Source organism: Theropithecus gelada, chromosome 1 (genome assembly GCF_003255815.1).
Source record: "Theropithecus gelada isolate Dixy chromosome 1, Tgel_1.0, whole genome shotgun sequence".
Taxonomy (NCBI): Eukaryota; Metazoa; Chordata; class Mammalia; order Primates; family Cercopithecidae; genus Theropithecus; species Theropithecus gelada.
This window is the reverse complement of record NC_037668.1, coordinates 23165826-23193441: the sequence shown is the minus strand read 5'-3', so window position 1 is coordinate 23193441 and position 27616 is coordinate 23165826. Positions and strand designations below refer to the sequence as shown.

At 40.1% G+C, this 27616-nt stretch overlaps 1 protein-coding gene across 2 annotated transcripts; it reads left to right on the top strand.

Annotated features, from left to right (window-relative positions):
- Positions 1 to 1527: 1527 nt before the first annotated feature.
- FCRL3 (Fc receptor like 3) lies at positions 1528 to 27101 on the top strand. 2 transcript variants are annotated; one of them, XM_025392686.1, is made up of 17 exons: positions 1528 to 1738; positions 1815 to 1941; positions 2688 to 2708; positions 3760 to 4005; positions 4473 to 4736; positions 4975 to 5259; positions 6066 to 6353; positions 6784 to 7062; positions 11938 to 12216; positions 12554 to 12676; positions 19506 to 19533; positions 20394 to 20512; positions 20723 to 20791; positions 22457 to 22488; positions 22575 to 22694; positions 24656 to 24748; positions 26744 to 27101. In XM_025392686.1, the coding sequence occupies exons 2-16, from the start codon at positions 1905 to 1907 to the stop codon at positions 24710 to 24712; spliced, it is 2247 nt and encodes a 748-aa protein (XP_025248471.1). In that variant the 5' UTR covers positions 1528 to 1738; positions 1815 to 1904; the 3' UTR covers positions 24713 to 24748; positions 26744 to 27101. The 2 variants fall into 2 exon arrangements, with proteins under 2 accessions (XP_025248471.1, XP_025248477.1); XM_025392692.1 differs by lacking the exon at positions 26744 to 27101 and having other exon boundaries at positions 22575 to 24940.
- The last annotated feature ends 515 nt before the right edge of the window (positions 27102 to 27616 follow it).

Here is a 27616-nt window from a genome sequence, read left to right as displayed (position 1 = left end):
ACCATCCTGTCCTCAGAAAAATGAAAAATAAGCCCTAACCACTTCCTTCCCTAAAGATGCTTAGAGCATTGAGAAATACCATCAAAGGGACAGGATGTTTCAATTCACTGTGATCGGCTCTGGGGTGAAGGAAATCGAAGTGTTATTGATGCACATGAGAGGAACACCCAGCCCACATGTGGGAGGTCAGAGAATGCCTCTCAGTAGAAGTGGCAGCATACTCTACAATTATTAATGGACCCTGTACTATGGATTAATTGGGTACAATTTTAATAAATAATTTAGTTTAATTTAAATAAATTGATATAACCATCTTCTCCAGAATATTGGAGAAATCTCTAACCAGGAGTGACTAAGAACACATTGAAACACATCCAATCCTCTTCTATTGTCATACCGTTCCTTACTGCTTGTTGGTCGTTCATTCAGCAAGTCCTTATTGACAAATTGGTATGTGACAAGTGATCTGTTAGGCATTGAAACAAAATAAAGAACAAACCAGGCTTGTTCCCAAACCTTGCAATACTATCTAATGAGAAAAACAGGTATTATACAATCACATAAATATAGAGAGAAAGATAAAATTTGGTGAATTCCATAGGAGAAAGAACATAATAATATTCGTTTAAAAAAGAAGACCCTCTTTCCATTACATGCCAAGGTTGGGCATCCTGAGGATGGGACATTTGATCTGAGATCATCTTCCATTTCTAATGTAAAGGTCTCTGAATGATGACAACTTTATCCTGGTAGGTAGATTCCTAAGAATGGCTTACCTCTAAGTCTAAAACATGCATTCCTAACAGAAGTGATATCACCCTCAAAGAGGCAAGAATTGACTCTTGGGAAGATGAAAAAAACCTAATTTTTTAATGTATCAAACACAGCTGTACATGCAGCACATAAACACATAAATAGTATATTTGTGGTATTAAATTTTCATGGAAAAAGGGGGTGGCTAAAAACAAAAATGTCTAAAAAAGATCCTTAGGGGAGCAATAATGAAAAAATGGTTGAGAAACACTGGTTCAGTTTTTATTCAATAGTCCCTCAAACAGTATTTACTGAAGGCATGCTTTCAAGAAAGAACAGTTAGAGGTGCAGGGGATATAATGGGTAAGAAAAGGGGTCCTTAAATGTTAGTGGGAAAGAAGACGCAAAAGCAAACAAGGAAATAGAGAAAATAATTGCAAATTATTATTGAAACTGTGAAAAAAACACAAAGGACTTGAAACAAAATAATGGGGTGGAACCTCTTTGATTGCAAAGTGAGGGAAGGCCTTTCTGAGAAGGGCTTTGGCTTTAAAAACGGTGGTACACGTGCTGATTTATCTCCTAATTTGCAGATCTGGGTGAGATTATGAGCAGTCCCTAATCTGTAAATTTGTATTATTTTCCTGTTCAGAAACCTCATGACAACTTATGTGAGAGTCAAAAAGGCATATGCTTGACACATCTTGACTGTGTGTCTCACACCACGCTCATTAAGCTTGCTTACATTAGGAGCTGCATGCGGAAGCAAAGGCTGTGTGAAGACCAAGTAGTGAAGGGGTTTTCCATGTGAAAAACAAAGAAAGAATTATTTGAATATTAGCAAATCCACAACTTCACATTTCTAGAGAACCCAGGCACAGCCTTGGAGACATTACTCCTGAGAGACTGCATTTGTTGGAAGATGAGCCCCAACTTCTAAAAATGTATCACTACCAGGATTGAGATACAAGCAGCATTTAGGAAGGTAGCCACGTTCACATTTTCAGAGCCCAAAGCAAGATATGTTACTAAACTCTTCTTCCCTTTTCTAATTCTTGCAGGTCTGATCTGAGTAGCAGCTTCCTGCCCTCCTTCCTGGAGATAAGTCCGGCTTTTGGTGAGAAAGACTTTCCCTGCCCTCTGCCCGGCCGATGCCCATGCTTCTGTGGCTGCTGCTGCTGATCCTGAGTGAACAGATGGACTATAATGGGACCAGGGCCTCCGTTCCTAAAGGTGACCAGGGAAACACTCAAGGAGCTTCTATCTCTGCTTCTACTTAGGGTTCAGAGACAGATAGCAAGGGATGAGAAGTGAGCAGAGCTGGGTTCCCAGGACAACCAAGAAGCTCCAAATGCAACCATCAGAGCAAGCCACATATCCTGCCCTTGGTTTCTCATCCACTGCTTTTCTCCCCTCACAGGAAACTTGGATTTTTCCTTCTGCCAAACCACAACTCTATATCCCACCCTCCCTCTTAAGCCTCAGACTAAATAATTTTTCAGATAAACAGTGACTTCTAAAAACTTAGGCATGTGAAGGAAGGTCTACTGAGAAACATCACTCTTTTCTAGAAGTTTTAAGCCAAAATTTAATCAGAGATTGAAAAAGTGAGAGGAACAATAGGAAGCCCAAGGAACGAAGGGAGCATAAACCATTTCTGCAAGTCTTTGTCTGCCCCTGCACTCAGAGAAGACTGGGAGAGAATAAAGTGTGCCATGGCCAAGAAAATAATAGCAGAGATGAGGTCAGGCCTTGGACACAAGCCATCATGTTTGTAAAATAATTTATAGGCCATTTGTTTGTTGCTTAGGGGCTCTGGGTGATATAAAAAGGGAGCAAAGAAGTGATAAGGAAAAACAAAAGAAGCGGTTGTGGTTAGGTTGTTAAAAAATGTTTTAGAGAGTGTCTGATTGTCATTTTCTGCTCCCTCACAGCTCCTAGAAGAGAACAATCAGGTAAGTTTCTCCTTCTCTCTGCCCCTCTGCTCTCTGTATATGGGTGCCCTCAGCCCACACAGCCTGCCCCAACGCTTGCAAGGATGCATCCCATCAGCAGTGCTGATGCTCTGGGGTCACATCTGCTACTATATTGCGTGAACAGAGCCTCCTCTGACTTTTTCAGTCTCCAGGATTTTTTTCCCCTACATTACCAGGATTCCTCAGAGTAGAGGAAGGAAACATTTGCAGAGCAAAGGGCAGAGGCAAGAGGCTGATGATGAAGGAATCTCATCTCTGATCTCCATATTCTCTAATACATCTCCATCTGAATGTCCAAGCTAGTGCTGCTATCAAAGGACATAGAAATAGCTCCCATTCATGGAGGAAGATGCTACAGCAGAATCCTTATAAATTTCCAAAAAGAGCTCATGCCACTGCCACACCTCACTTCCATGCCTGTCAGTCAGTTGCAATTCCACACACAAGTTTGACTTCTCAAGCAGCCCGTCCTCCTCCATTTAAATTCTTTATGTCCCTCCATTGTTTACTGTGCCCAACTTACATGGAGAGTAAAGTTGCCTTCCCCACAGACTCTCAAACTGAGAAAGATATAAAAGTAATACAAGTGAGAAAATCTTATTCATTAAGTGTTAACAAGTAGGAAGTAATTTTCTGGAGTCTAGAAACTACTTCTGAGGTATATACATCCCAGGTTCACCTTTATCTGGACAGAAATGCATAGGACAAGAGAATTTCAGAATCAGCCACATTCTGAGGCCTTCACAGTGTTTGCCCAATGGCAAATCACATCTCCTGAGCTTTTCTAAGGCAATGCCAGGAACCCGAGACCTCTCCCCTGTAATACCCATCTGCTCACCTCCAGAAAATGGGTGAGGAAGAACAGATTCTTTCCCAGGCATTTCCCCAGGTTATTTCTGCTCCATTTTCCACCCTGGTCCTGACTGGAAATTAGTCCAGGAAAACTCTTGACTGTAGGTTGGGCTCCCACTGTGCTGTGCCCACCTCCCATTGACCTTCCTCTGCCTTTATCTTTCTATTTCCTGTTTAGGGGTAGCTCCAAAAGCTGTACTTCTCCTTGATCCTCCATGGTCCACAGTCTTCAAAGGAGAAAAAGTGACTCTCACATGCAGCGGAATATCACATTCCCCCGCCCGCAGAGACACGTTTTGGTATCGCGATGAGAAGTTCTGGAAAATACAACATAACGCGATCCAAATTAGGGAGTCTGGAAATTACCAATGCAAGACCCGAGGATCCTCCCTCAGTGATGCTGTGCATGTGGAATTTTCACATGGTGAGGAATGGAAGGGGAGTGTCTAAAGTGTCAAGCCGCCAGGCAGAATGTCTGAGGGCTGGGTTAATGCAGGGATCCCAGGCAGAGTTGTAAGCAGACATGGGGATATTTGATGCGCTGACCCCACTGGGGAAAATAAAGAGATAGGGCAGCAGCATGATGTTGGATTGTCTATCTATTCCCCTCCAAAGAAGTATGGGTGACCCAGTGGCCATCAAGCACGAAGAGGTTTAGGTCTGGGATTCCTCTTTTTGTAAAGACATGTGAGGATTTCTCAAGAAAGTTTTCTGGGAATTGGTTTGCTCTCCTGGGGAAAGGAAGAATAAGGTATTGGAGCCACATGACAATGTGGGTGGGGGCCATTTGCAGGTGTGTATAGAACTATGGCTCTTGCCTCATGGGCGGAAATGGGAGTGAAGGCAGAAGCAACAGGGTATAAACTGAGTGTGCTCCTGTGCTCTTTGCAGACTCGCTGATCCTGCAGGCTTCGCATCCTGTCTTTGAAGGAGATAATGTCACCCTGAGATGTCAGGGGAAAGAAAATGAAAAAGCTCGTGAAAAGGTTTACTACAAAGATGGAAAACAGCTTCCTAATAGTTATAATTTAGACTTCATCACAGTGAATTCAGTCTCCAGGGACAATAGCAAATATCATTGTACTGCTACTTGTACGATACTTTCCATAGTATCAATTAAACGAAATTCAAAACCCCTAAATATCCAAGTTCAAGGTAATGGCTAGATTCCTGTGGATTATTGGGTTTGGTAGGGAAACTGAGGATAAAGGGAAGGTGTTTATCAGTGGGAATTTCATAAAGAGGTTCCTATGGCTCAGCCATGGGAAGGAGATTGTTCTTTCTGCATGCTTCTCTATCTCCTGATGGCTGGTGCTGAGAACAGAAGTGCATCTCTCTAGGAACTCTGAGCCTCACCACCCTGGGGACTATGTTTTTTTTTTCTTTTCATTAGAGCTGTTTCTACATCCTGTGCTGAGAGTCAGCTCTTCCACGCCCATAGAGGGGAGTCCCATGACCCTGATCTGTGAGACCCAGCTCTCTCCACAGAGGCCAAAAGTCCAGCTGCAATTCTCCTTCTTCAGAGATAGTCAGATCCTCGGATCAGGCTGGAGCACGTCCCCCGAACTCCAGATCCCTGCCATGTGGACTGAAGACTCTGGGTCTTACTGGTGTGAGACAGAGACAGTGACTCACAACATCAACAAAAGGAGCCTGACATCTCAGATACGTGTACAGAGTGAGTGTCCAAGTGGCTACTCTTCCAGAGTCAGAGCTGGGGAGAGGAAGGCAGACCAGTGACAACTCCAGCACCCCTAGGATGGTAGACATAACAGAGAGGAGTGTCCAGCTATTCTGGTAATCTTCTCTAAGCTCAACATTGGTTTAACAGCCCTAGAACATTTTCTTCCACCTGAGTCAGGTAATAGTAATTATTGATCAGTTACTGAGTGCCTAACCCTATGGGGTTACAGAGATGCACAAGATCGGTTCTCTCATGAATCAAGAGACAACTAGAAGCATAGCTGAACACATGCAGTTTTGAGAGGTCCCTGTGGTGCTTCCATTTGGTGACCTAAACTCACAACAAAATAGTCAGAAAAGGGGAAGATGAATATGAACGGTAATAGTCAGAGAAAGATATGGAGGCATGGATGTAAATCTGGAGAAGTCTTGAAGAATAGGAGAAGAGTTTGGATTCTACTTTGATCTTCAAAATAGAGGATCTTCAGTGTTCTCTTTTACTTCGTGGTTTATTGATGCATCAAAGATTCCTTAGAGATAAACACATATAAAATGTGACCAGAAAACTTTGGGTTTATGGAGATTATGGACTTGTTGCCCACATTTCCCAAGGATGGGAATTGTTGTGGGAGTGAGAGGGATGTTGCTTCCTTTATAATAGTATACACAATTAATTTCTTATTTCCTACTTCTGCCTGCTGCACCTGCTGCTGTTGGCCTATTCATGGCAGGTCCAGCCTTCCCCTTGACCTTGATGTCCCCGCCCTCAGGACCTTCACATGCCGTCTTGTGTTCCCCCAGGAGTGCCTGTATCTAATGTGAATCTAGAGATCCAGCCCACCGGAGGGCAGCTGATTGAAGGAGAAAATATGGTCCTTATTTGCTCAGTAGCCCAGGGTTCAGGGACTGTCACATTCTCCTGGCACAAAGAAGGAAGAGTAAGAAGCCTGGGTAGAAAGACCCAGCGTTCCCTGTTGGCAGAGCTGCATGTTCTCATGGTAAAGGAGAGCGACGCAGGGAGATACTACTGTGCAGCTGACAACGTTCACGGCCCCATCCTCAGCAGGTGGATGCAAGTCACTGTGAGAAGTAAGTTTCGATTCTTTTCACACAGCCTCTAGTTGCAGGCCAGGGTTTAGGTTCTCTGTCAGCCACTAAGATCTCCTAAAAGAGGCATTGGGAGGGAGGGAGGGAGGGAAAGAGGGAGGTGGGGGAGAGAGAGAGAGAGAAAGAGAGAGAGAGATTTAAAAGCTATCCAAGAAATGGAAAGATGGCAAAATAAGTTGAAGGACCTTACTTCTTGTGGGGAAGACTGAATGGTGATGAAAACAAAATTACCCAGGATTAACTCTCACTGTTTTGGGGAAATGCTTCTGATTGTTAGATGAGAAAAATGTGATCAGTGAGAAACAGAAACAATCAAGGGACAAGGGACGTATCGATTGCTACGCTCCTTGAGAGAGGTTGTGCATCTGTCACAAACATCAGAATCCTCTGACAGCCCTTTTGTCTCCCTCAGTTCCGGTATCTCACCCCATCCTCACCTTCAGGGCCCCCAGGGTCCAGGCTCTGGTGGGGGACCTACTGGAGCTTCACTGTGAGTCCCTGAGAGGCTCTCCCCCGATCCTGTACCGATTTTATCATGAGGATGTCACCCTGGGGAACAGCTCAGCCACCTCTGGAGGAGGAGCCTCCTTCAACCTCTCTCTGACTGCAGAACATTCTGGAAACTACTCCTGTGATGCAGACAATGGCCTGGGGGCCCAGCACAGTCATGGAGTGAGTCTCAGGGTCACAGGTAAGCAAGATATACCCACAGCAGTTAACAGCCAATGCAAGAGATCATGTCTTCTCAGAAATAGCTCCACTGGGCTATTTGCTGGTTGATATCCCAATAGACTTCCCGCTCTTTATGACTCTGCCTGGGAGTTCTGGGATTGTTCCTTGTGACTACACATTTAGTAACTTAGACCATTTCTTTTTTTATTATTATTATTCCTCTATAATTGTCATCAACAACCATCCATATACCCCATTCTTTTTTTTTTTTTTTTTCTGGTGGAGGCACGAAGGCTTACCAGAATACCAAATATGTGATGGGTCAGCAATTACTGACAAAGGAAAATTCTGAATTCCCTTGCCCGGGAAAAATTGACTGGATCATCCCTTGCCATAGTTTTCTGCCCCTATCTCGATCTAAATTTCCACTTGGCTCCCTGGATCATTAAAGTGTCTGTCTTCATGGATACCCACTTCTGTTGGTTCTGTCAGCCACTAGGATCACAGCAGAAGACCTCTTTGATGGCCTCTGGATTCTAATGAGCAATCTAACCTTCTCACTTTTTTCAAATGCCTTCTGATTGGGTCTCGTTTAAACTGATGTTCTCAGTATCCCCTAACAAAATTTTCCTTCAGCAGAGGCACCAGGACATCTCGTATTTTCCATGTCCAGCCCCGAAGAACCATTAGCAATGTGCCCAATCATTTCGAAGAGAACCTCCAGTCCAAGTCATGGTTATCCCAAAGTGCTCAGCATTTGGAGGATGGGAGAGGGCACTGGGACCTAGGAAAAGGTGACAAAATAAGAGAGATATGGCAATAATTATCAGTGACCCAAACCCGTACATTCTCAGGATTTTGCCATGGACTCTTGTTCTCTAATGATTCCAAACTATTAGAACACTTATGACATTTGGTTAATAATAATCCTTCCTATAGGCCAAACTTGGGTAATGATTTAAGGAAGTATTAAAATCTGGGAATGCCAGACAGTGTGCTGAAACAAAGACTCCAGTTTCAAACAAGAAAATATCATTTGTTTAACCTTGAATAAGTCTTCTTACCAGTCTTGTGCTTATTTTCCTCTCTTATAAACTAATTGAGTCAGCAAATCATGGGGGTACAAGAATTCTGGATATCACACCACTCTCCATCAAAATTATTTAACACACACCCCACAAATGTGTATATTAATAACATATTTGTGTATTAATTATATACATGTACTACTGTATTAACTTAATGGGCACATTGCAAAACAAATAGAGAAATAGAAATTAAATAAGGGGCAGGGTGCAGTGGCTCATGCCTGTAATCCTAGCACTTTGGGAGGCTGAGGTGGGCAGATTACTTGAGCTTAGGAGTTTGAGACCAGCCTGGGCAACATGGAGAAACCCCTGTCTCTACAAAAAAACCACAAAATTCAGTTGGGCATGGTGGCATGCGCTTGTACTCTCAGATATTTGGGAGGCTGAGGTGGGAGGATGGCTTGAACCCAAGAGGTTGATACTGCAGTGAGCCAAGATTGTCCCACTGCACTTCAACCTGGGCAACAGAGTGAGACCAAGTCAAAAAAGAAAGAAAAGAAAGAAAGAAAAAGAGAAAGAGAGAAAGAGAGAAAGAAAGAGAGAGAGAGAGAGAGAAGAAAGAAAGAAAGAAAGAAAGAAAGAAAGAAAGAAAGAAAGAAAGAAAAGAAAGAAAGAAAGAAAGAAAAGAAAAGAAAGAAAAAGGAAGGAAGGAAGGAAGGAAAGAAGGGAGAAAATATTTTTAAATCTTTGATTTAGAATACTTGACTAAAATTATTATAATTGAATATGCTTCATTTACTTTGAAAATCTTAGTTTACTTATGGTGGTACAATTATTTGAGGTTTGGTTCTGAGTTTGGCCTTATTCCCATTAGTTTTAGTGTCTGTTACTGCTTAAAGCTTTATCTTACCAATATATCTAGATCCAAGTGGAAGCAGATCATCACTGCTGCTCTTTCAACTCCATTATACTCATTTTTCAATCCCATAGTCTAATTATGCAAGGCTTTTCACTGCAATTTGGTTAATAAGTTTATATTTTTGTTGATGTTTATTAGTTATTCTTGTAAAGTAAGTGGGAAGTGCTGCATGTTGGATTTCCTTTTTTTTTTTTTTTTTTTGAGATGGAGTCTTACTCTGTTGCCCTGGCTGGAGTGCAGTTGCACTATCTCAGCTCACTGCAACCTCCACCTCTCAGGTTCAAGCAATTCTCCTGCCTCAGCCTCTCTAGTAGCTGAGGCAGGCCACCATACCCTGCAATATTTTGTATTTTTAGTAGAGACGGGTTTTCATCATATTGCCCAGGCTGGTCTCAAACTTCTGAGCTCAGGGAATCTACCCGCCTCAACCTCCCAAAGTGCTAGAATTATAGGCATGAGCCACCACACCCAGCCACTGCATGCTGAATTTCTATTGAATGTGTTTAAACTTTGGAAGAGCTATAAGCTGGTTGCCATGTTCTGTTTCCATGGATTTTTAAAGGTGCAGATATAAATTTTTAAAGTTGACTTACTTACATTTTTCTGGTAATAAGACCACATAGAAATGTGAATATTTTTAAACAACTATTTTCCAAAATATTATCTCTATAGCATGAGTTTAGAAAAGCATTAACAATATGAGTACTGTTAAAGGTCAGTTTTTAAAGTGTTTGCTAAGTATTAACATTGTCAGTAGCCACTGATCACCAAAAAGACAACAAAAATTAAATACTGATCTTTCTTTGCGGAAAAACGCGTAACTTATCTTTACATTTAATTCCTCTTTTTAGAACTTTGTCACAAAATAAATGAACTTTCATGTGATAGAAAAAGGTTTGAGGTTGCTTCCAAATCTCATCACAAAGCATTGTAAAGTTTTTATGATTTGACCAGGCACAGTGGCTCATGCTTGCAATTCCAGCACTTTGGGAGGCCAAGGAAGGATTGCTTGAGCCCAAGAGTTTAGACAAGCCTGGGCAACATGGTGAAACCCTGTCTTTACTAAAAATACAAAAAAAATAGCAAGGCGTGGTGGCAAAATCCTGTAATCCCAGCTACTCTGGAGGCTGAAGCAGCAGGATCCCTTGAGCCCAGGTCAAGGCTTCAGTGAGTCATGATCGCACCACTGCACTGCAGGCTGCGCAACAGAGTGAGACCCTGTCAAAAAAGAAAAAGAAAGAAAGAAATTAAATTAAAAAATATATTTTATGATTTAAATTGAAATCATCTGTAAAAACACTTAAGTAGCCAATTAAAAGGGCATTATGTTCCATATGTTGAGAGTTAACCAACAAACCAAGGTACTGCTCTCCCACTCTCTGTGCCTGGGTGGCCCTGCCATCATAAGAAACCCTGTCATATCCCAATATACAATGTGACATCTACCTGAGCAGGAGCACCACCATGAATATTAGTAAAGCTGAATATCTTTTTAAATTTCAAACTCAAAAAGAAATACTCTTAAACATTGTCATATTTTCTCCTTACACTTCAATCGGGTGTCTTACAGCCCATGTTGGAGACCACTTAAGTTGACCATAACCATGGTCTTTTTCAGTCTTCAAATTCTTTGATTTTAGGGGAATATGCATTCAAACCAGGGGTCCCATGAGCCCTGGAGGAGGGGATGCAAGAGGTTGTAACTCTCTCTTCCCAGAATACAAACACCGAGAGACATGGGTGAAAGGCACAGTGAGATCACAAAGCACCATATAAAAGACTCACCCCTGAGGCCCTCTGCATCCCGCCCAGGTCACTTCATATTGCAGAGGCTATACGAACGGGACAAATTCAAACCATCGGTTTCAATTTAGCAAGAACTCTACACTTCCAATATTGGGACTTGGCACCTCTATCCTGATGAGGCAGCTGGTGCCATCTTCCTTGCAGCCAGCAGATGGCTCGTTTTCAAGTTTAATCATTGCCATTCAGTGAATAGTTTCCACATTCACACTCATTCCCTTTAGCCAATCTCCAATGGAAAGCAGAACTTAAGATCCTTACCAAGCTACCCTTGCCAATAAAGCACACAGCTTATATCTAAAGCACTACACACAGATTGGTTCATCCAGTTTTCCTCACAACTTTGCAGAACCAGCAATCTTACAGTTTACATTCCATATTAAGGGCTTTCTATTCTTCCCACTATGCCGTTTCTTTAATTGTTCATTAAAATGGAAATCATTGTTGCTAGAGCTATATCTGGATATTTTTGTGATAGTTTGGTTCAATTCAGTTTTCCATTCAATCACCAATTATTGAGCATAAATTTTACATGCCAGGCAAAGTTCCAACAGCCATAAATACAGCAACGAACAAACAGATAATTCTCCATCCTATTGGGGAATCATATAAAATGATGATAGATGATGTTGATGATAGATAGATAGATAGATAGATACATAGATACATAGATACATAGATAGACAGATGTTAGTGCTAAATGCTCTCTAGAAAAATAAAGCAAGGTGATTAGGTAGAGAGTAATGGGTCTTGCTTTAGATAGGTATGGAAGTTTCAGTCTTAGAGCTAAGATTCAGGTGTAGGAATGTTTAGAAACCTTGATTTTAGTTATATTTTTATCAATAATAATAACCAATTTTTATAGTACTTTACATACAATTTGATTTTTATTACAATAGCTTGAGATATAATGTATCATTAGCTCAGTTTTACAGAGGAATAAACTAAGACTTAGAGAAATTAAAAAGTTCTTAAACAGTCAAGCTTATAGAGCTAATAAAGAATAGAGACAGGATTGAAGCCCAGGTTCTCCAGAATCCAGGTGCATGTTCCTGCAACTCAACTATGCTGCGTATTCCTTTATTAAGTTCTCTTGCATACCTACTTAAGCAAAACTGCCAGTGAACTATTTTTCCTCCCTCAGTTCCGGTGTCTCGTCCCATCCTCACCCTCAGGGCTCCTGGGGCCCAGGCTGTGGTGGGGGACCTGCTGGAGCTTCACTGTGAGTCCCTGAGAGGTTCCTTCCCGATCCTGTACTGGTTTTATCACGAGGATGACACCTTGGGGAAGAGCTCGGCCCACTCTGGAGGAGGGGCATCCTTCAACCTCTCTCTGACTACAGAACATTCTGGCAACTACTCATGTGAGGCTGACAATGGCCTGGGGGCCCAGCGCAGTGAAGTGGTAACATTCAGTGTTACAGGTAAGTTAGTAGTACCTGGGCTAGAGGTCACCATTATGGTAAATAAAATAGTTATCTGACAGATTGTACAAATTCTACCAGCAGCAAGGAGGTTTTGAACACGCACCCCAAGGCTTGGGAATTCTGGAGATTGGTATTGATTTTATATGGGAGAGGGAAAGGAAATACATTTTAATCTTAGATGCTGGCAAATACCTTTCATGTGCTATAGTTTTGAAAATTACAAATGACGCTACAGGAGGAATCAGAAACTGGAACATACTCACTCTACTTGCATGATTTTGTCTGTATCCAAAACCTGTGCCACTGGAACTCAAGTACAGCTCCCTCCACTCAGGAACTTCCGGGAACAGAACAGGCCTTACCACTGCGGGAGTCACGGGGCTGGTGCTCAGCATCCTCAGCCTTGCTGCTGCTGCTGCTGCTCTGCTGCACTATGCCAGGGCCCAAAGGAAACCAGGTGGGTGTCTAGGTCCTACCCTGTGATGTGATTTTGCTGTTGCTATAATAATTTGAAGTTGTCTGGTGCATCCTATAAAGGTCAATTATTCCCTTCCAAGTACTAGGCCCTTGGTTCCACTACTCACTGTCGCTCTGTAGGCAACTGTAGCAAAAACAATAGAATAAACTTCTCAATAAAATTTTTACCTCTTGTTTAATTTGAGATTTATATTAGGTAGCAGAGTTTTGCTTCCAATTAAAAATTAGAAAATTAATTAACTCATGTTCTATCTCCCTAAGAAAGTCCTTCATTCATAACAAAAAATAAATAAATGATCGTAGAGGTGACCATAAACTCCAAGGTATATTTGAATACCAGCTGAATATAGTGAAATTGGATAAAATAAATAAAGAATGCCAAAAATGAGATTAAAAATTCAGTTTCCCATTGTTGTTAGTATATAGAAACACAGCTAATTTTAATATTAATTTTATATCCTGAAATTTTGCTAGACTCACTTATTAGTTCAGTATCTCTTTTGTAGATTTCATCAGATGTACTATATAGATGATCATGTTGTCTGCAAATAATGATAGTTTAACTCTTTCCTTTCCAATCTTCATTTCTTTTACTTCTTGTTCTTGCTTAATTGCACTGATTAGAACCTCCTGTACAATGTTGAGTGCAAGTGGTGAGAGAAAATATCCTTATCACATTCCAGATCTTAGGGGGAAAGTATTCAATCTCTCCCCATTACAGATTACTTTAGCCATGCGTTTTTTTCAATGCTGTTTATCTGGTGGAGGAAGTCCCTCCTATTCCTAATTTGCTGAGAGATTTTACACAAATAAATTTTTGTAAAATGATTTTTCTACATTTATTGAGATAATAATGTGATTTTTTTAAATCTATTGATAAGGTGAATTTTGAATGTTGAAGCAGCCTTATATTTCTGGGGTCAACCCAACTGGATCATGATTGTTGATATGATTTGCTAAAATTTTGCAAAGGATATTTACATCCATGTTTATGAAGAATATTGGTTGTTAGCTTTCATTTCTAGAAATGCCTTTTTATGATTTGGTATCAAAAGAATACTCACTTAGTTACCACTTCCAGGATTTTTCATTCATTTTTATATAGCCATATTTTCACCTGGTATCAATTTTGTTCTGCCTGAAGGATTTTTTTTTTTTTAACATTTCTTACAGTATGAATGTCTGCAAGTGAATTTGATTGATAATGTTTCTCAATTCCTCTATATCCTTACTGATTTTTTGGTCTATCTGATCTATCAATTATTGAGATAGGGAAATTAAAATCTTTAACTGTAATTGTGAATTTATCCATTTCTTCTGCAATTCTATCAAGTTTTGCTTCCATAATTTGGAATTGCTCATTATTAGGTGGATAAGTGTTGAGAATTTTCATGTTTTTGATGAATTATCCACTTTATCCTTATGAAATGACCCTCTGTATCCCTGGTCGAATCACTTACTGTGAAACAGTCTTTGTCTAATATTAATGTATTAATATAATTAGTGTTAGCATGCGATTTTTTCCCACCCTTTTGCTTTTAGCCTATTTGTACCCCCATATTTAAAGTTAATTTTTAATAGATACCATGCAGCTAATTCTTGCGGGGTTTTTTTTAGTTTAATATTATAGTCTGCCTTTAAAATGAGGTGTTTAGACAATTTACACTAGTATAATTATTGATATGATTAGGTTTCATGTCTATTTTGCTATTTGCTATTTGTCACATCTATTTTTTTGCTTTACTTTGACTTATTTTTGGAATAATTGAGTGATTTTTTAATTCTACTTTACTTCCTTTGTTAACATAATAGCAATAACTTTCTAAAAATTTTCAACTTTTATTTTAGATGTAAGGGGTAAATGTGTGGATTTGTTACATGGTTATATTGCATGATATTGAGATTTGGGGTACAGATCCTGCCACCCAGATAGTAAGCATAGTACCCAATAGGTAGTTTTTCAACTCAGGCATTCCTCCCCATCTCCCCCATCTAGTAGTCCACAGTGTCTGTTGTTCCCATGTTTATGTCCATGTTTACTCAATGTTTAGTCCCACTTATAAGTGAGAACATGTGGTATTTGGTTTTCTGTTCTTGTGTTAGTTGGTGTATGATTATGACCTCCAGTTAAATCCATGTTGCTGCAAAAGACATGATTTCATTTTTTATGGCTGTGTAGTATTCCATGGTGTATATGTACCACATTTTCATCATCCAGTCTACCACTGGTGGGCACCTAGGTTGATACCATATCTTTGCTATTGTGAGTAGTATGGCAATGAACATATGAGTGCATGTGTCTTTTTTTCTTTTTTTTTTTTTTTGAGTTGAAGTCTTGCTCTGTAGCCCAGGCTGGAGTGCAGTGGCCTGATCCCGGCTCACTGTAAGCTCCGCCTCCGCTCACTGTAAGCTCCGCCTCCTCCCGCAATTCTCCTGCCTCAGCCTCCCACCTAGCTGGGACTACAGGCGCCCACCACCAGGCCTGGTTAATTTTTTGCATTATTAGTAGAGACTAAAATTAGCCAGGATGGTCTCGATCTCCTGACCTCGTGATCTGCCCACCTCGGCCTCCCAAAGTGCTGGGATTACAGGCGTGAGCTACCCCACCCAGCCGCATGTGTCTTTTTGACAGAATGATTTATTTTATTGTGGGTGCATACCAATAATGGAATTACTAGGTTGAATGGTAGCTCTATTATAAGTTCTTTGAGAAATCTCCAAACTCCTTTCCACAGTGGCTAAACTAACTTAAATTCCTAACAGTGTATAAGCATTCCCTTTCTCCTCAGTCTCACCAGCACCTATTGTTTTCTGCCTTTTAAATACTAGCCATTCTGACTGGTGTGAGATGGTATCTGATGGTGGTTTTGATTTCCATTTCTCTGGAGATTAGCGATGTTGAGCATTTTTTCATGTTTGTTGGCCGCTAGTTTGACTTCTTTTGAGAAGTGTCTGTTCATGTCCTTCACTTATGTTTTAATGGGGTTGTTTGGTTTTTGCTTGTTGATTTGTTTAAGTTCCTTACAGGTCTCAACATTAGACTTCTGTCAGATACATAGTTTCCTAATATTTTCCCCATTCTATAGGTTGTCTGTTTACTCTGTTGATAATTTCTTTTGCTGTGCAGAAGCTCTTTAGTTTAGTTAAGTCATACTTGTCAATTTTTGTGTTAGTTGCAATTGCTTTGGGAACTTAGCCAAAAATTCTTTGCCAAAGCTGATGTCAAGAAGCATATTTCCTAGGTTTTCCTCCAGAATTTTGTAGTTTGGAGTCCTACATTTAAATCTTTGATCCATCCTGAATTAAGTTCTGTATATGGTGAAAAGTAGGGGTCTAGTTTCAATCTTCTGCATATGGGTAGCCAGTTATCCCAGCACCATTTGTTGAATAGAGAGTCGTTTCCCCATTACTTCTTTTTGTTAGCCTTGGCAAAGATCAGACGGTTGTAGGTGTGAATCTTTATTTCCGAGTTTTCTATTCCTTTCCGTTGGTCTATGTATCTGTTTTTGTATCAGTACTATACTATTTTGATTACTGTAGGCTTCTGGTATAGTTTGAAGTTGTGGGGTGTGATGCCTCCAGCTTTGTTGTTTTTGCTTAGGAATGCTTTGGCTATTTAGGCTATTTTTTGGCTCCATATGAATTTTAAAATAGATTTTTCTAATTCTGTGAAGAATGATATTGGTAATTTGATAGGAATAACATTGAATCTGTAAATTTCTTTGGGCAGTATGACCATTTTAACAATATTAATTCTTCCAATCTATGAATATGCAATGTTTTTCCATTTATTTGTGTTATCTTTGATTTATTTCAGCATTTTTTTTTTTGTAGTTCTCACAGAGACTTTTCACCTCCTTTGTTAGCTGTATTCCTAGGTATTTCATTTTCTTTGTGGCTATTCAAAATGGAATTGTCCATTGATTTAACTCTCGGCCTGACTTTGTTGGTGTATAGAAATGCTACTGGTTTTTGTACCTTAATTTTGTGTCCTGAAACTTTACTCTTGGCAGAGTCTTGAGGGTTTTCAAGGTAGAGAGTCATGCAGTCAGCGAAAAAAGATGGTTTGACTTATTTACCTATTTGGGTGCCTTTTATTTCTTTCTCTTGACTGATTGATCTGGCTAGGACTTTCAGTACTGTCTTGAATGAGTGTGGTGATAGTGGACATGCATAGTTGTTTCCCTTTTTCATTAATTAAAATTTTTTTAATTTCTGCATTAATTTTGATCTTCATCCAGGAGTTATTCAGGAGTAAGTTGTCTAATTTCCATGTATTTGTGTAGTTTTGAGAGATCTTCTTGATATTTATTTTTGTTTTTATTGCACTGTAGTCTAGGAGTGTACTTGGTATGATTTTTAAAAAATGTATTGATATCTGCTTTATGGCCGAGCCTGTCGCTGAACCTGGGATATGTTCCATATGCAGGTGAGAAGAATGTATATTCCACAGTTGCTGGATAGAATATTCTGTAGATTTGTGTTAGGTCTATTTGGTCAAGTGTCAAGTTTAAGTCCAGAGTTTCTTTGTCAGTTTTCTGCCTCGATGATCTGTCTAACTCTGTCAGTGGGATATTGAAATCTCCCACTATTATTGTGTGACTGTCCAAGATTTTTGTAGATCAAGAAGAACTTGTTTAATGAATCTGGGTGCTGCGATGTTGGGAGCATATATATTTAGAATAGTTAAGTTTTCTTGTTGGAAGTGATAATTATTTGTTTTGTTACTCTGGTGATTGCTTTAGGGTTTATAGTATATATCTTCAACTTATTGCTATTTTCAAGTGATATTATATTACTTATAGAAGGCTAGTCATACCTCCTACTTCCAAAATTACTTTTCTTTTTTTTCTCTCATTGTTTATCTGGGATGCCATTTTCTAATCTGTAACATACTAAAAGAAGACAATTGAATCTCAGTGTTGAGGTTGTCAGTCAGCACAGCACCAAGAGAGAAAATTGACAATCATTTCACATGATACATGTGAATAGGAGCCCAGGTGGTCTGTCCCCCAGACTTAGGGGGAGTGTTATTTTAAATAACAAACTCACTAAGAAATTAGGATAGTTCACCAAGCAGAGGGTCTGTGCTCTTCTTTTCTCAAAATCTTGCTTACTGTACCTCCTCATAGCAAAGTATCCCTTCTCATCATTGGCAAGACTTCTCAGGAAGAAGCTCAGACCTTCTAAATTTTTCTAAAAGTGAAGGACTCTGCTTTTTGCCTGAGTGAATCACTCCTAAAAAGAATGATAGATTTATTGACTCTATGGTAAATCTGGCTATGTTGAAATTCCAGTAATAAAACTTGCCAACTTGATATTAGGCAAACAAATTAAACTCATTAAACTTCAGTTTCTTCATCTATGAAGTGGTTATAATAATAACAGTATCTACCTTTTAGGTACTATGACACAACCTAGGTAAACTGCTTAACACAGTGCTGGCCCATATGTATTTAACGAATATTAGCTTGTATAATAAATAGCCACCTGTCTAGGTCTCAGTTTTCTCTTTTACAAATAAGGAGATAGACTGACTCCCAGATGCATTCTGGGTCTGAGCTAACCACCCACAGGAAAGATACTGGTTATTAACTTATGTGAACTGTGATTGCTCTGAGGAGATTCAGGACCAGATCCTGATCATACCCCTGTAGCTTAACTCAGGAGGCCCACTCCCTGAGGAACAGGGAGTTACTCAGTTATTTTTCATGGGAGTCAAGGCTGCTATGTTTATTTTGAGCAATGACTTGTGTTCTCTAAGCCAATGAGACTGATATAGAGCCATAGATTTTTAAAAAGGCAAAGGACAAGGATGGGAACCGGGGATAAGGCTTGTATTGGGGCAAGCCTGAAAGATTCAATATTTCAGTGATGATAGAAACCTGCCATATTTTTAAGTCTGCTAGGTTTGGCTTCAAGGATAGACTTCTAACTTCTAAAATTGTCAGTTTGTTATTTTTAAGTCCTCAATATACATACTTTGTTCAGTTGTTTAACAAATCTTTGTTGAATATTTTTAACTGCTGGCCATGACATCAGAAATACAAAAAAAATTTAAGATGAGGTTTACAGCCTCAAGTAGCACATCCTTTCAAGAAAGAGAGAATGAGAGGGAAACAGAAATACATAATTACAAAACAGTATAGTAATTTTAATATTACATGGTCTTATGTGCATGGAGACAGTTTACTTAATCCAGCCTGTTGGCATGCTCTGGAAAAAAGATAAATTGGAGTTAGCCAAGTGAAAGAGAAGGAGAGAAGAGGTGTGGAAAAGCCATTACATACCCAAACGATTTGCAGTTTAGTGTTGCTGGAATAGACTTGCAGGGGTGAGGGGTCACAGTTAGAGAAAAAGAAGGTAGAGTTTATCATGGTAGTCCCATTGATTCATATTAGTAAAGGAATTCTGTATCAATTTTGAGCATCCCTTGGCCCCTCTAGGCCTCAGTCTCCTTGTTTCCACCTTGTAGGGCTGCAGTCAGGATGAAGAAGTGGGTTTGGGGGGAGCACCTGACCCAGGTTGTGACCTATTCAGTCACAACTACTTAGAGTTGCTATTCACCTGTTACTGATTGAAAATGATTCAGAATAAGTGTGATTCTAGGCAAATGCCTTTCAAGACCCCATGTTCCTCACCTATAACATAACATAGCTGGAGGAAGGAGGGTAGAACTGGATAATCCTTGAGATTTGCCATAGCTTAGATCTAGAATGAATCTGATTTCTAGGAGAAAACGTTGTAACAGAGAGTTCATGATCTACACAGCTCACTTACCACCCAACCTTCCTTTGTTTGTTTTGCAGGAGGACTTTCTGCCACTGGAACATCTAGGTGAGGTCTCTGCTTCTTGTGCTGCCAACATTTTCATGATTTATTTATATGCACAAGACTTGTTTTTTAAAAATATGAATGGATTTCCTAGTAGCATTTTTACATTCTTACAAAATAAAAAAGTAGATATAAGTGAATGTCACTTTCATTTATATTTGTGAACGATATTCACTGTGTCCACTTAAACACAGAATACATGTTATTGGCTATCTATGTTAATTTATCTACTTCCTTAAATGTGTTCCAGCAGAGACTTGACCACTAATGTCTTAATGGCATCACCTTTCATAGAGCTGCAGGGCATTCATTTCCTTCTTCCTCATTCCTCCACTCATTTGGGAAATTATTATTGAATGCTGGCAATGTTCAATTCGCAATATTAGCTGCAGAAGGAAATGAAATTGGAAAAAATCCACTTTACTTGAAGAGCTCACGTGGCATCTTGCAGGAAAGGTAGATTATTGTAATATGAGGTGGAAAATTGAAAGGGACCTTTTACAAAAGACAAGGTTTAAGTTCTGTAAGAATGCAGAGGTCTTTGCGTATCAGTGTTTAATCATTTACATCTTCAAAAATAACATTTAAAATTAGTCAAATATGAGTTTTTGCCTTTCAAAGAAGCGCTGAGGCTGCCTTGCCCTCTGGCCTTGCCTTGGCTGTCCTGTTTTGTAATGCTTCCCTGGGCTTCATCCTGTGCCATACGTCTTCTGACACTTTATCAAAAGAGCCAAACAGAAGCAGACACGATATTTTTACTTGAATCACGCTGTACTGGAAGACTTCCTGGATACCGAGTTCCCTGAAATTCTGTGTAACCCACAGATAGTTTTTTATCCATTTTCTCTCCCCCTCTGTCACAGTCACAGTCCTAGTGAGTGCCAGGAGCCTTCCTCGTCCAGGCCTTCCAGGATAGACCTTCAAGAGCCCACTCACTCTAAACCACTAGCCCCAGTGGAGCTGGAGCCAATGTACAGCAACGGTGAGGACTCCCTAGGGGGCAGAAGGCTCTAGGGAGGAGCCAGGGAGGGAAGAGAGATTGAATAACAGCCCGTGGCCCTGTCACAAATTTAAAAATGACATTTCTAACATTAGACTAGAAATAGAAGGTGGTTATGAATTTGATGATTGGGAAGTAGAGTCTAGAATATGAGCTCTTGACTGCAACCAACTATGATACCTTCTCTCACAGTAAATCCTGGAGATAGCAACCTGATTTATTCCCACATCTGGAGCATCCAACACACAAAAGAAAATTCAGGTGAGATGCCTTTCAGGCAAATAGAGGTGAGGTGGCAGTGTTTTATTGAAACTGGTAAGGGGTCTTTGATCAGAGTTATTTCAAATACAAGTCCAACATGCAAGGCATTACTTGTCTCCCATATTGTCAGTTGTAGAATCTATCCATTTCTTCTTACCTTTACACACTGCCACCGTGATCCCATAAATTCTTTGAGGACAGACACTGTGACTTTTTCACTAATGTATTCACAGCATTTAGCCCAACGCTTGGAAACTGCAGGCCCCCTAAAATACTGTTTGAATTAATGAGTGAATAATCAAATGTGTAGACAATTGTCATTCTTTTAACTGGTCTCTTTATTTCTACTACTGTTCTCCTCCAGCCTTCCCACAATCTACTTCCAGCATGATCCCTTTGAAGTGCTCTATTGTTCACAACAGTGCCTAGATTAACTGCCCTCACTGACACCCATTCCAAAGCATGATCTTTGCCTTCCGCACGCTGGCTCCTCTTGCAAGCTTTGCCTAATGTTCTTCCTCTAGCCATACTGAACTCTTGGCATCTTTATGCTTGGTGCTCATGTTTCTTACTGGTCCTGAAATGTCCTTGCCTCTAGTCTACTTGGTGATCCCTACTCATATTTCAAGACATAGCTCAGGTAACACAGTGAAACTCACACTGATGCCAACTACCCTTTCTATATGCTAATCTGGGAGGAGCCATTTATTCTTTATGGCAACAACATAGTTCAATATGTATTTCTATCTTGGTGCCCATAATGCTTGTTGCATTTATTTCTATGTCCATTTCTCCCCTTCAAAATTATAGTATTCTTGATCACATGAACTGAGTTTCTGTCATTTATTTATTTATTTATTTTATCTTATTTTATTTTTTTGAGATAGGATCTCACTCTGTCACCCAGGCTGGAGTGCAGCAGTGCGATCTTGGCTCATTTCAACCTCTGCCTCCTGGGTTCAAGGGATTCTCCTGCCTTAGCCTCCTAAGTAACTGAGATTACAGGCGTGCATCACCACGCCCAGCTAAATTTTGTATTTTTAGTAGAGACAGGGTTTCACTATGTTGTTCAGGAGTTTCTGCATTTCTATCTCCTTATACCTTACCTAATACCTAATAGAAGGCCATTGCTTAATGAATGCTTATTGACTGCACAAATAAATAAAAGAGATACAAAGAACCCCTTGGAAAGGTAGAAAACACACACACACTAAATTTTCTCAATGTTCCAATGCAACTCTTTGGCTTCCTGGGAAATTGCCATGTGGCCTTAGAATGCCAATCTCCTCTCTGGCCTCTTCCAATTTCTCTGTGCAAAGTGAAGTGACTCATATCTGCCTCCTTCTCCCAGAGGATCAATACAGCCCTAGAAGTCTGCAGTGGATTGGGGGTGGTTGCCCCTCTGGGGTTAGAATGAGCAGAGGAGCAAGAAGGAAACTGTCATGAAAGTAGTTCTGGGTATTTGGTGGGCAGAGGAAAGTCTTTGTTAGTGTTTGTGCTTGGGAGAGTACTTTTTCTATGTGGGTTTGGAAGAATCCAACAGAGGAAATAGTCAAGAGATCAAGCAAATCAAGAAGATTGGCTTGGAATGCAGTGTGCGTAGGTTGTAAGTTGGATTATACTGCCCACAGTTTAATACTTTTCTTTGCTACTCCTACCCAACAGCTAATTGTCCAACGATGCATCAAGAGCATAAGGTGAGTCACATTTCTTGGCTTTCTTCCCTCTCTGGCCTTCCTCTCCTGTATTTAGGTACTTACCTTTTGTGGTTTTTTTCCACCAGGAACTCACAGTCCTCTATTCAGAACTGAAGAAGAAATACCCAGATGACTCTGCAGGGGAGGCTCGCAGCAGAGGCAGGGCCCATGAAGATGATGAAGAAAATTATGAGAATATGCCACGTGTATTACTGGCCTCAGACCACTAGCCCCTTACCCAGAGTGGCCCACAGGAAACAGCCTGCACCATTTTTTTTCTGTTCTCTCCAACCACACATCATCCATCTCTCCAGACTGCCTCCTATGAGGCTGGGCTGCAGGGGATGTGAGGCTGCACAAAAGATCTGCAAATCTCCTCTGTGCCTGAGTCTGTGTGTTCCCTAGGAAAAGAATGGGCAGCCTCTGAGCAAGCACTGTGTTATTTTCACAGTGGAGACACATGGCAAGGCAGGAAGGCCCTCAGCTCCTAGGGCTGTTGAATAGAGGAGGAGAGAGAAATGGTCTGGCCAGGGTTACAAAGGCACAATCATGACCATTTGATCCAAATGTGATTGAAAGCTGTTAATGTGCTCTCTGTATAAACAATTTGCTCCAAATATTGTTTCCTTTTTTGTGTGTGTGGCTGGTAGTGGCATTGCTGATGTTTTGGTATATATGCTGTATCCTTGCTACCATATTGGGAACAGCCATAAGAAGTTATAGAACAAGATTTTAAGGTGACTCTATCTGAAGTGTATTTTTGTACTTACAGGGTGACATTCCCAACCAAATTACCCTTAGTTATGATGAAAAATAACCTCAGCATTTCATTAAAGGCTCTGCTAGTTTAATATGTGACCTCTATCCCTACTACAAAGACCTTATGTGTAAAAAATCACATTAATTGTAATTTTTGCTTCATGACATAGTCTCATCATTTTCCATACATGATAGATTTCTAGTCAGTCAGTTTTATTCTTATAAGTACCCATTAACCCTGAGACAATAACCTACTATATCTATGTGGTTTCTCCCATTCTCTTCCTCTACCTCACTCCATCTGCTAAAAAACCATTCTAAATCTCATGTTCATTATTCCCATGCTTTCCTAATTCTATCATATTAATGTAACTATATGTTTTCCTTAATATGTTTTTATATTAGTTTTAGCTATAGGTTAAAGACCATATTGTTGTAGATAATATTTTTGGTATTTTCTCTTCATGTTCTATTTCTAAGATTCATCCATATTGTTGCATGTTGCTATAGTTCATTTGTTTTTATTGCTGTTTAGCATTTACTTGTGTAAAATATCTGTTTTAATGTTTTCCTAGCTATTACTATCAAAAACTCTTTCCACAGTGTCTTGAATTTTTAATGTGACAAAAATGAAAATGTACCAACAATTTTTAGTGACTTCACCTCCATTCTGAAATCCTGATGTTTCCAAATATATCTGAACACCTCAAGTCCTAGGGACAACTGAGATTATATTAACATTAATCTCTGAATGTTGTTAATTCTAAGCCTTGACTTGGTTCATGTAGGAACACCAAGTCCTTTCAAAGCACCACATCTTTCTCTAATCAGTATTCCTTGGAGTCCCAAAGGAATGTCTTACAAGCATTCAACCAATCACCATTTCTGGAGATACACTACAGGGTCACCATAAACTCTGCTACCCTTGGATTCCATCACTATAGAAGCTGAGTTTCACCAGAAGGCACTTTTGTCCTCCATTACTACCAGCAAAGCCAGCTAAGCCACAGCTGCTGGCCTCAAAAAATGTGACGATCAATCCACACTGCTCCCACTGGCCTCTCTTACCCTTATCCTGGCCTTTGAGAGCAGGGCATGATGTCCTGCCTATACTGAGATGCTGATCTCTGCCAGTTCGTGTTCATATTGGCATTAAAATTTTAAGTTCCCTTGAAGAGGGAGGAGGCAAATGTCTCTGCCTTCTATGTGATACACTCTGCTGTTTTTTTCTCTATGGTAAAAATATATAAACAGGTTTGTGTACTAACCACCAGACTGTACATGGAGGCTCTCCTCCTCTCACACCTTGCTGCTGATTTGGAATTACCTTGCCAGGTCCCTTTGTGCCTTATAGTGAACTTTCTCTAAGGGACCTCTCATCTTTTATCATTGTTTATCCATCTCCTAGATTCTGAACCCAGGAAAGGACAAAGTTCAAGATTTTCCATGTCTTTGTAACACTTAACCCTGTTCAAATCAGAGTATGTGAGTGGAAAGAGGAGTGAGTCCTAACTGTACATTTCAGATATAACAAAAGTGCAAATTCTGATTGCCCTGTAAAATGAATTATTCTCATGCATTGCTCTACTTGACTTTTCCCTTTGAATTCACAACTAAAACCCCATAACCCAGAAATCTAAAAAACAGTAATTTTAATGGAGTCTTTGAAAATAAAAGACCATTGGAAAAAGTACCAGTTTCCAGTGTCTTTCTCACACTTACCCTTTTAGTATATCTTTACATCAGAGCCTATTCTCACTCATAGATTACCAAAGACAAAGCCACATGAGAAGCTTAGGTTTTGTCACTAAAGTATATTAAAAAGGTTATTTTAATTTTATCAAGATCAGATTTGGGTGGGGACACAGAGTAAAACCATATCATTCTGCCCCTGACCTCTTCCAAATACCATGTTTTCACATTTCAAAATACAATCATGCCTTCCCCATAGTCCCTTAAAGTCTTAACTCATTCCAGCCTTAACACAAAAAGCCAAGTCCAAAGTCTCATCAGAGACAAGGCAAGTCCCTTCCAACTAGGAGCCTGTGAAATTAAAAGCAATCAGTTACTTCCAAGATACAATGGGGGTACAGGCATTGGATAAATGCTTCAATTTTAAATGGGAGAAATTGGCCAAAACAAAGGGGCTACAGGTCCCATGCAGGTCCAAAGTTCAATGGGACAGTCATTACATCTTAAAGCTCCAACATAATCTCCTTTGACTCCATGTCACATATCCAGGGCACACTGATGCAAAGAGTGGGCTTCCATGGCCTTGGGCAGCTCTGTTCCTGTGACTTTGCAGGGTACAGCCCCCACCCTAGCTGCTTTCATGGTTGTCATTGAGTGTCTGCAGCTTTTCCAGGTGCACAACGCAAGCTGTCAGTGGACCTACAATTCTGGGGTCTAGAGGATGCTGGGCTCTTCTCACAGCTCTACTAGGCAGTGCCCCAGTAGGGATTCTGTGTGGGGGCTCCAACCCCACATTTCCTTTCTGCACTGCACTAGCAGAGCTTCTCCATGAGTACTTCATCCCTGCAGCAGACATCTGCCTGGACATCCAGGAGTTTCCATACATCCTCCGAAATCTAGGCAGGGATTCCCAAACCTCAGTTCTTAAGTTCTGTGTACCTGCAGGCCCAAGACCACATGGAAGCCACTAAGGGTTGGAGCTTTCACCCTTTGAAGCAATGGCCTAAAGTGTATGTTGGCCCCTTTAGCCATAGCTGGGATGCAGGACACCAAGTTCTGAGACTGCACAAAGCAGCAAGGCCCTGAGTCTGGCCTGTGAAACCACATTTTCGTCATAGGCCTACCAGCCTGTGATGAGAGGGGCTTCTCTGAAGACCTCTGACAGCCCTGGAGACATTTTCCCCATTGTCTTGGAAATTAACATTTGGATCCTCATTACTTATGCAAATTTCTGCCTCTGACTTGAATTTCTCCCCAGAACAGTAAGTTTTTCTTTTTTATCATATGGTCAGAAGGCAAATTTTCCAAACTTTTATGCTCTGTCACCTGTTGAACACTTTGCTTCTTACAGATTTCTTCCAGCACATACCCTAAATCATCTCTCTCAAGTTTAAAGTTCCCAAGATCTGTAGGGCAGGGGCAAAATGCCACTAGCCTTTTTGCTAAAGCGGAGAAAGAGTGACCTTTACTCCAGTACCCAATAAGTTCCTCATCTGCATCTCAGACCACCTCAGCCTGGACTTCATCGACCACATCACTAACAGCATTTTTGTCAAAATCATTCAACAAGCCTCTAGAAAATTCCAAACTTTCCCACATCTTCTTGTCTTCTTGTGAGTCCTTCAAACTGTTCCAATCTCTGCCCGTTACCCAGTTCCAAAGTCGCTTCCACATTTTTGGGTATTTTTATAGCAGTGCCCGACTCCTGGTACCAACTTAATATATTAGTCCATTTTCACACTGCTATAAAGACATACCCAAGACTGGGTAATTTATTTAAAAAAGAGGTTTACTTGATTCACAGCTCCACATGACTGGGAAGGCCTCAGGAAACTTACAATCATGGAAGAAGGTGTAAGAAAAGCAAAGACCTTCTTCACATTGGCAGCAGGAAACAGCAAGTTAGCAAGAACAGGGAAGACTGCCTTATAAAACCATCAAATCTTGTGAGAACTCACTCACTATCATGAGAACAGCATGGGGGAACTGCCCCCACAATCCAGTCACCTCCCAACAGGTCCCTCCCTTGACACAAGGGAATTATGGGGATTACAATTCAAGATGAGATTTGAGTTTGAGAGCAAAACTATCAATAGTTTTGCATCACATAATTTTTTACAGGTGTGTTCTGGAATAGTTTCTAAAAATTGATCCATTATTGTAAAAAAATCAAAAGGGATTTGAATAAATATATAGATGTGGCTACAAATATAGATTTAGACACTCATAGAACTGTGGAAAGTGGTTATTTCTGGTTGATAATGAACAGTATTCATTATTTTTTATTCAGACTTTGATTTCTTATAGTGCTATGTTGACAAAAGTTTTGGGAAACAGACAATTCCTCACTCTGCAGGTGGCAGAGTAATTACTAAGTCTTTTTCGGCAATCAGCAACAACATTTTTAAATGTGTATACCTTTAGCCCTTGAATTCTACACGAGATTGTTGATAATAAAGAACAGGGTGGTTCTGAATAAATTACATCAGCAGAAAATTGGTTAAATAAATTATGGTACATCCATAATATAGAGACTATTATCACTATATAGTTATATAACCAGAAGGTCCAAAAAAGTCAAACAAAAAGGGTAAAGTGTTGATAAATTAATAAAAATTAATTATATCCATACATGCCAGTTTTAAGTTGTAGGAAATTCAATTGTTTTTAAAAAGGA

Excerpts from the sequence above, each read along its gene's own strand:
- FCRL3 (XM_025392686.1), top strand. The coding sequence starts at position 1,905 with ATGCCCATGCTTCTGTGGCTGCTGCTGCTGATCCTGA. Across the intron at positions 19,534-20,393 it reads TCTGCCACTGGAACATCTAG|TCACAGTCCTAGTGAGTGCC; the intron begins GTGAGGTCTCTG and ends CCTCTGTCACAG. Across the intron at positions 22,489-22,574 it reads CGATGCATCAAGAGCATAAG|GAACTCACAGTCCTCTATTC; the intron begins GTGAGTCACATT and ends TTTTTCCACCAG.